Genomic DNA, 8,188 nt, shown 5'->3' on the forward strand with positions numbered 1-8,188 from the left:
CTGGAGTGATGAATCATGCTCCACCATCTGAGAGTCCAACGAAGAATCTTGGATTGGCGGATGCGAGGAAAACTCTACCTGCCCCAAATCCATAGTGCCAACTGTAAAGTTTGGTGGAGGAGGAATAATGGTATGGAGCTGTTTTTCATGGTTTGGGCTAGGCCCCTTCGTTCCAGTGAAGGGAAATCTTAACACTACAGCATACAATGACATTCTAGACAATTCTGCGCTTCTAACTTTGTGGCAACAGTTTGGGCGAAGGCCCTTTCTCGTTTCAGCATGACAATGCCCCGTGCACAAAGCGAGGTCCATTCAGAAATGGTTTGTTGAGATCGGTGTGGAAGAACTTGACTGGCTTGCACAGAGCCCTGAGATCAACCCCATCGAACACCTTTGGGATGAATTGGAACGCCGGCTGCGAGCCAGGCCTAATCGCCCAACATCAGTACCCGACCTCACTAATGCTCTTGTGGCTGAATGGAAGCAAATCCCAGATTGGAAGCTGTTATAGCAGCATGGGGGGGACCAACTCCATATTTATGCCCATGATTTTGGAATGAGATATTCGACGAGTATGTGTCCACATACTTTTGGTCATGTAGTGTATGCAATGACTAACATAAGAGGAACTGATGATGAACTACCCAATTTTGATTATAAATCTACGATTATAACTTTCAAGAGTAAGTTTAAAGCCGACCCCTCGCACCCCCTCGTTTGGGAAACACTGTCCTAGAGTTACAGGAAGTGCTAGTTTGGGATGCTCTTGAACAAGCTGTTCCAGAGGACTTAGTTGTCCAGGTGAGTCTGTGAAAAAGATCTCATTCTATAATGCAATCAAGATCCTCCATTTGACAGATGAAACCACAGACGGACTGACCACTCTCTTCCCCACAGGAAAGCGGCCTCTCAGGCTGTCATTCACTTTGTCAACCTTCTCTCTCGCACATCTTGAGGCAGTGCATAAGCACAGACCTTCCTCTGACTGTTCAAAGCTGAGGGGTTTCACTGCACAGTTGATGTCCAGCATAACACACACACACACACACACACAAACACACACACACACACACACACACACACACACACACACACACACACACACACACACACACACACACACACACACACACACACAGTTGGATGAGCCTGAGTGGTCCCCTCTCGCCCTGCCAGGTATTCTGTTCCTGCTGAAGAGAAGGTGAAGCTTGACAAGGTGGTTCACACACTGCTGCAGGCCAACGGGACTCCCGGGCTGGAGATGCTGGAGAGGAACATCATGATCTCTCCGGAGGTGCTTTGTCGAGAGGGTATCAAGGTCCACCGCACCGTCCAGCAGAGCGGTCAGTTTGTGGTCTGCTTCCCTGGGACCTTTGTGTCCAAGGTCTGCTGTGGCTACAGTGTGTCGGAAACCGTTCACTTTGCCACCCCCCAGTGGATGAACCTGGGATACGAGGCTTCTAAGGTAAGGCTGAAGCTGGAGCTGCTGTCTGCTGCTGTCTGCTGCCTCCCTGTGGCCATTTAGAGATATAGCTCATTGTCTACAACAGTATCTCTAGAACAGGGCTGCCCACCCCTGTATCTGGAGAGCTACTCTGTCCTGTAGGTTTTCGCTCCAACCCTAATTTAGCACACCTGATTCTAATAATTAGCTGGCTGATGAGATTAATCAGGTTAGTTCATTGGGGTTGGAGCTGAAACCTTGTAGCTCTCCAGGACAGGGTTGGTGAGCCCCGCTGTACAGTCTATGCAAATTTTTGTTCCTGTTGATTAGTGTAGTGTCATATGTAATCTGTAATGTAGTTTAATCTGGCTGGTACAAAAGTCTGTAGAATATTCTGTCAATGTTCTGTGTTAACCCAGTGTCTCTCTGCCTTCCATCTGTAGGACCTTAAATGCCGGCACATAGCCAAACCCTTCTCCATGGAGAAGTTACTCTACCAGATCGCCACAGCCGAATCCAAACGCGAGAACGGACACCTTCTGACAACAATCTCCGCTCTTCTCAAAGACCTCAGGTGAGTAGCTATGGAAACCGGTCACATCAAAACATGGATGCTGTTAGCGTCAGCTGCCATGGCAGTATGATCAAAGACCCCAAATGCACTCCATGCTTTAATGAATGGGCTTAGTGTCTACATCAAGGCCGAAAGACATTGAAATAGTACTGACTGTTGTTTGCTGTACTGTGCTTATTCCCTGAGTTGAGTTCTGTTGTGGCGTTCGGAATCACTGAGTTGTGTTGCTTTGTCTGCTCCAATAGGAACATAGAGATGAGACAACGACAGGAACTGTACGAGGCGGGGCTTCTGTCTTCTGCCCGCTACGGAACACACGACAACAACCTGGTGCCCGGCGACGGACGCAAGAAACCCAGGAAGTGGCTGGCACTAGAGTCCTCAGAGAGACGCTGCCAGACCTGCCAACACCTCTGCTACCTGTCCATGGTGAGAGCTGTGCCACGGGGAATAGTGCTAGGGCTGGGCTACGGGGAATAGTGCTAGGGCTGGGCTACGGGGAATAGTGCTAGGGCTGGGCTACGGGGAATAGTGCTAGGGCTGTGCCACGGGGAATAGTGCTAGGGCTGTGCCACGGAGACTAGTGCTAGGGCTGGGCTACGGGGAATAGTGCTAGGGCTGGGCTACGGGGAATAGTGCTAGGGCTGGGCTACGGGGAATAGTGCTAGGGCTGTGCCACGGGGAATAGTGCTAGGGCTGTGCCACGGAGACTAGTGCTAGGGCTGGGCTACGGGGAATAGTGCTAGGGCTGGGCTACGGGGAATAGTGCTAGGGCTGGGCTACGGGGAATAGTGCTAGGGCTGGGCTACGGGGAATAGTGCTAGGGCTGGGCTACGGGGAATAGTGCTAGGGCTGGGCTACGGGGAATAGTGCTAGGGCTGGGCCACGGAGACTAGTGCTAGGGCTGGGCTACGGGGAATAGTGCTAGGGCTGGGCCACGGGAAATAGTGCTAGGGCTGGGCCACGGGGAATAGTGCTAGGGCTGGGCGACGGGGAATAGTGCTAGGGCTGGGCTACGGGGAATAGTGCTAGGGCTGGGCCACGGGGAATAGTGCTAGGGCTGGGCTATGGAGACTAGTGCTAGGGCTGGACTACGGAGAATAGTGCTAGGGCTGGGCTACGGAGACTAGTGCTAGGGCTGGGCTACGGGGAATAGTGCTAGGGCTGGGCTACGGGGAATAGTGCTAGGGCTGGGCTATGGGGAATAGTGCTAGGGCTGGGCTACGGAGAATAGTGCTAGGGCTGGGCTATGGGGAATAGTGCTAGGGCTGAGCTACGGGGAATAGTGCTAGGGCTGGGCTACGGGGAATAGTGCTAGGGCTGGGCTACGGGGAATAGTGCTAGGGCTGGGCTACGGGGAATAGTGCTAGGGCTGGGCCACGGAGACTAGTGCTAGGGCTGGGCTACGTGGAATAGTGCTAGGGCTGGGCCACGGGAAATAGTGCTAGGGCTGGGCCACGGGGAATAGTGCTAGGGCTGGGCCACGGGGAATAGTGCTAGGGCTGGGCTACGGGGAATAGTGCTAGAGCTGGGCTACGGGGAATAGTGCTAGGGCTGGGCTATGGAGACTAGTGCTAGGGCTAGACTACGGAGAATAGTGCTAGGGCTGGGCTACGGAGACTAGGGCTGGGCTATGGGGAATAGTGCTAGGGCTGGGCTACGGAGAATAGTGCTAGGGCTGGGCTATGGGGAATAGGGCTAGGGCTGAGCTACGGGGAATAGTGCTAGGGCTGGGCTACGGGGAATAGTGCTAGGGCTGGGCTACGGGGAATAGTGCTAGGGCTGGGCTACGGGGAATAGTGCTAGGGCTGGGCCACGGAGACTAGTGCTAGGCTACGTGGAATAGTGCTAGGGCTGGGCCACGGGAAATAGTGCTAGGGCTGTGCCACGGGGAATAGTGCTAGGGCTGGGCCACGGGGAATAGTGCTAGGGCTGGGCTACGGGGAATAGTGCTAGGGCTGGGCTACGGGGAATAGTGCTAGGGCTGGGCTATGGAGACTAGTGCTAGGGCTAGACTACGGAGAATAGTGCTAGGGCTGGGCTACGGAGACTAGGGCTGGGCTACGGGGAATAGTGGTTAGGGCTGGGCTACGGGGAATAGTGCTAGGGCTGGGCTACGGGGAATAGTGCTAGGGCTGGGCTATGGGGAATAGTGCTAGGGCTGGGCTATGGGGAATAGTGCTAGGGCTGAGCTACGGGGAATAGTGCTAGGGCTGGGCTACGGAGAATAGTGCTATGATTAGTTGAACTAGCGCTGGTGCTGGGTGAGGATGAATGGAGTTGACCACTCCATGAAAATATGTGTTGTGTTGTCTACACCAGGTGGTCCAGGAGAATGAGAACGTGGTCTTCTGTCTGGAGTGTGCTCTGAGATACGTGGAGAATCACAAGTCCTGCAGAGGCCTCAAGATGATGTATCGTTATGATGAGGTAAGATGCCTTCCCAGAAAACCGGGAACATTCCCAGGACATTAGCTAACGTTCCCATTTAACTATTGCGCTATTGAATATATTGCTGAAGCGTTACAGATTGCGCGATGGACATGTAAAGTACATTTTCCGATTGAGCTGTCACATGCAACATTTACCGTGAACGCTGTCTCCATCACCTTGGGAACATTGCCTTTTAAGTTTAAATTGGGCTTTAACGCTGAACCTCCGCGATACGGATTGAATAGAGCCCTAATCTAGTTAGGGTTTTATCTAACATTAGGTTGATAACGTCCCAAAAACATGAAAATATATATTTATTTTTTTATGTTTTAAATTAAATATCCTTGGCATGTTTTGTGTTATTAGAACTTTTGGGCATCCTAATGAATGTTCTGGGAACAATCAAAGAACCGATTTTAGTTTGCTGGGATGGCCTGTTCTTATCTGAGTAGAATTGCTCAGAACCTTCAACAGTAGAGTGACGTAACATGCATATAACACATATGTTTTCTCTCTGATTCCTCCCTTCCCTGGCTGTGTCCCCCATGCTTCACCCCCCTGCAGGAGCAGATCAACAGCTTGGTGAAGCAGGTGTGTGGCAAGGCCCTGGAGAAGACGACTGAGAAATGTAATGCTGCGAGCCCCTTTAAACCACCACCCAAACGCGGTCCCCGGAAGAGAGCCACCGTGGAAGTGTCCCTGTCCCGCCTCTCCTCCCACCTGTCTCCCGCAGCCGTCTCATAAGGACGTTAACACCCCCCACTGCCCCTCCATCTTAGTTTGGCGAATCACTGTTGTCCTTTTTAAAGAAAGAAAAAATATTTCCAACTTTTAATGCCCCAAATCTCCCCTACCTATGCCCCTTACCATGACAAACTACCCCCCCCCCCTTAGTATGGCAAACTTGTGAAAGCAAACTGTATTTTTTTGCACTAGCACAGAAAAAACTATTTCAGTTAATTTTTTTGGGGGGGGGGTTAGTTGATGTCATCCTTAGCATTAATTGAAAAGTTCACCGGTAAATGTTGTGCCCCTTGCACTGCCCCCCTCGACACTTTTTGAGGAGAGGGTCAGATTGGTCTTCCCTATCCACACTGCAGTCACACCCATCGCCACCTGTCACTCAACTGTGAACAAAGGGACGAACGGAGAAGGTGCTCCTTTTTTCCTTTTTATTGAAAGTAGAACCCAAAGTTTGCTCTCGTCTTCAGTTTTTGAAGATGAGTTGTTTATATTCTCCTCTTTTACCTGCAGCAGCTCCTGTTGTTTAGGGTCTGTTGCGCCCTAACCCACGCCAGGTAAAACTTGAAAGGCAGATGTGTTTTGGCTTGCTTGTTTTTATTTTGGATTTTAGCTTTGATTTTAGTCTTCTGTGTTTATTTTGTCGGTTTGTTCCTTGGTGGCTGTGGAACTAGCGGTGCCGTGGCTGTATGTCAGAAATACAGCCTGGTGTGCCGTATGTCAGAAACACAGACCTAGGTGCTGTGGCTGTACGTCAGAAATACAGACCTGGGTGCCGTTGGTCTCTGTGCCCGTAGTAGAAGGGAGGCCTCCTTTGCTAGCGAGTGAAAACTGTGCCTAATACTCAGCAAGGAGATCCATAGTTTTTGGTGCTGTTGGTTATTATTACTGTATAACAATACAAAAGAAAGGTGAGGTGCTGGCTAACTACTAGCCTCCTCTCCCACAGGGCGGTAGCCTCTACTCTCCTCTCCCACAGGGCGGTAGCCTCTACTCTCCTCTCCCACAGGGCGGTAGCCTCTACTCTCCTCTCCCACAGGGCGGTAGCCTCTACTCTCCTCTCCCACAGGGCGGTAGCCTCTACTCTCCTCTCCCACAGGGCGGTAGCCTCTACTCTCCTCTCCCACAGGGATGAGGTTCAAGGTTTTCATGTCCCACAGGGTTAGGTTAGGGTTCTAGGCTCTCCTCTCCCGCAGGGTTAAATTAGGGTTCTAGGCTCTCCTCTCCCATAGGGTTAAGTTAGGGTTCTAGGCTCTCCTCTCCCACAGGGTTAGGGTTCTAGGCTCTCCTCTCCCACAGGGTTAGGGTTCTAGGCTTTCCTCTTCTAGATGTGCAATCATGTTAACATTCCATTCTTCCAGTCCTATTGTTTCAGCTGTACCAGTAAACATTAATTATTTTATTATTATTTTATATTTTTCTTGTGTATGCGTTCTGATGTGCGCGTAGAACCACTAGTCAAAGGGTGTAAAATGTGAAATATGGAAATCCATGTTCTTTTTTTTGCTTTTGCATTTTCCCTTTTTCAGATGTATTATGTATGATTTTAGGAGTAAGTCCAACACAAAAACATAAACTTTTGTACATAATCCTGTAAATGTCTTTAAATACTTGAGCCTTTTCTGGGGTGAAGGAAGGAATGATGCCTCTAAAGGTATTAGTGGAAGCAAGGGAGGAAGTGCTTGATGAAGAAAAAGCCTTACGTTTCAGTTTCTTCATGTGTGTGTTTGATGCTTACAGGGTTGCTCTGGTTACGTATATACATTTAAGTGCTGCTTACATCAGTGAGAAAGATATGGAGTAGCAATGGCCCCCTATTTTATTTTTATTTTTTAGCTTTACTTTTTTAAAGAAAAGGGAAAATATGTTCACAAAAAAAATGGTTTTAAATTTTCATTACTGAAAATTCAACAATGTAGTAGCTCCTCATGTTGCACTGAGCTTGCCAGTGGTGGCTGACAAGGTGATCCTATTATCCAGTTTGTTGGTTGTTGTCCTTTACAGAAGACTGAACTGTTTTAGGAGTATTTAATGAAAACCAAGTTGGGTGTTTTCCACAGAAAGTGGTTGTCAAGTTTTTATGGCCTTACAATGTATTTTATTCAGATTCTTTTTTTTTTTTTTGCATTTTCTTTTTCTACAGTATAAACTATTGCTCATGGTCTGGCAAGTTAATTTATTAGCGATGCGTCTCCAGCTTTCCTTCCATTTGGAAAGATTTCATGTTGGTTATATTGCCAGTTTTTTTACTTTTTGCAGTTTGTACTAAAAGTTTAATAAAAACGTACAGACAATTCACTGTCTTTTCTTTTGAACCTGTGTGTATGTCTGTCTTTGTTGTTCTGAACATGTCATGTTACGCAACTGACTAACCATTCTACAAATAAGTCTACTGTCCATGTCCAGGGGCCAAGCCTGACTAATTGGTCCATAACTTGATATAAATGCATCCAGTATGAAACTAAAGAGTAAGCGGACCGATGTTGTCTGTAATGTACCTGCATACTTACCAGGGTCCAGGATGAGTTCTGTCCCGACTCTAGTAAGCCAGCCCAACCAGCTCATTGAAGTTCAAATGGTGACAAATAATATAGAAAAAGGGAAAATCTAAAAGGCATGCCATAACAAAAGGAATGAAACCAACGCTGTAAGACCCCACCAGACCGAGAGGCTGCTTAGTCCCCATCTCACTCTGCAATAACCTGCTATTCACCCACACCTGTGAGCTACTACTCCATTAGCAGGCCTTTTGCTGTATGATATGATTCTATATAATCATGTTACACAGTTTACAAGTCATTCTAAACACCTATTCTTTCCATTAGACTGACGAGGTGAAAGCTATGATCCCTTATTGATGTCACTTGTTAAATCCACTTCAATCAGCGTATATGAAGGGGAGGAGACGGGTTAAAGAAGGATTTTTAAGCCTTGAGACAATTGAGACATGAATTGTGCATGTGTGCCGTTGAGGTTGAATGGGCAAGACAAAACAT

General features: G+C 48.5%; 1 protein-coding gene across 2 annotated transcripts in view; it reads left to right on the forward strand.

Annotated features, from left to right (window-relative positions):
- LOC139558538 (protein Jumonji-like) overlaps window positions 1-7,507 on the forward strand; it is a 93,952-nt gene extending 86,445 nt beyond the window's left edge. For both annotated transcript variants that reach the window (XM_071373711.1, XM_071373712.1), the window contains 5 exons: window positions 1,177-1,465; window positions 1,888-2,018; window positions 2,264-2,447; window positions 4,341-4,448; window positions 5,016-7,507. In XM_071373711.1, coding sequence (XP_071229812.1) covers window positions 1,177-1,465; window positions 1,888-2,018; window positions 2,264-2,447; window positions 4,341-4,448; window positions 5,016-5,195 — 892 coding nt within the window. In that variant the 3' untranslated portion in view covers window positions 5,196-7,507. The remainder of the gene's footprint in view (window positions 1-1,176; window positions 1,466-1,887; window positions 2,019-2,263; window positions 2,448-4,340; window positions 4,449-5,015) is intronic.
- The last annotated feature ends 681 nt before the right edge of the window (window positions 7,508-8,188 follow it).

The sequence above is a fragment of the Salvelinus alpinus genome, chromosome 29 (assembly GCF_045679555.1).
Source record: "Salvelinus alpinus chromosome 29, SLU_Salpinus.1, whole genome shotgun sequence".
In the NCBI taxonomy this organism is placed as follows: domain Eukaryota; kingdom Metazoa; phylum Chordata; class Actinopteri; order Salmoniformes; family Salmonidae; genus Salvelinus; species Salvelinus alpinus.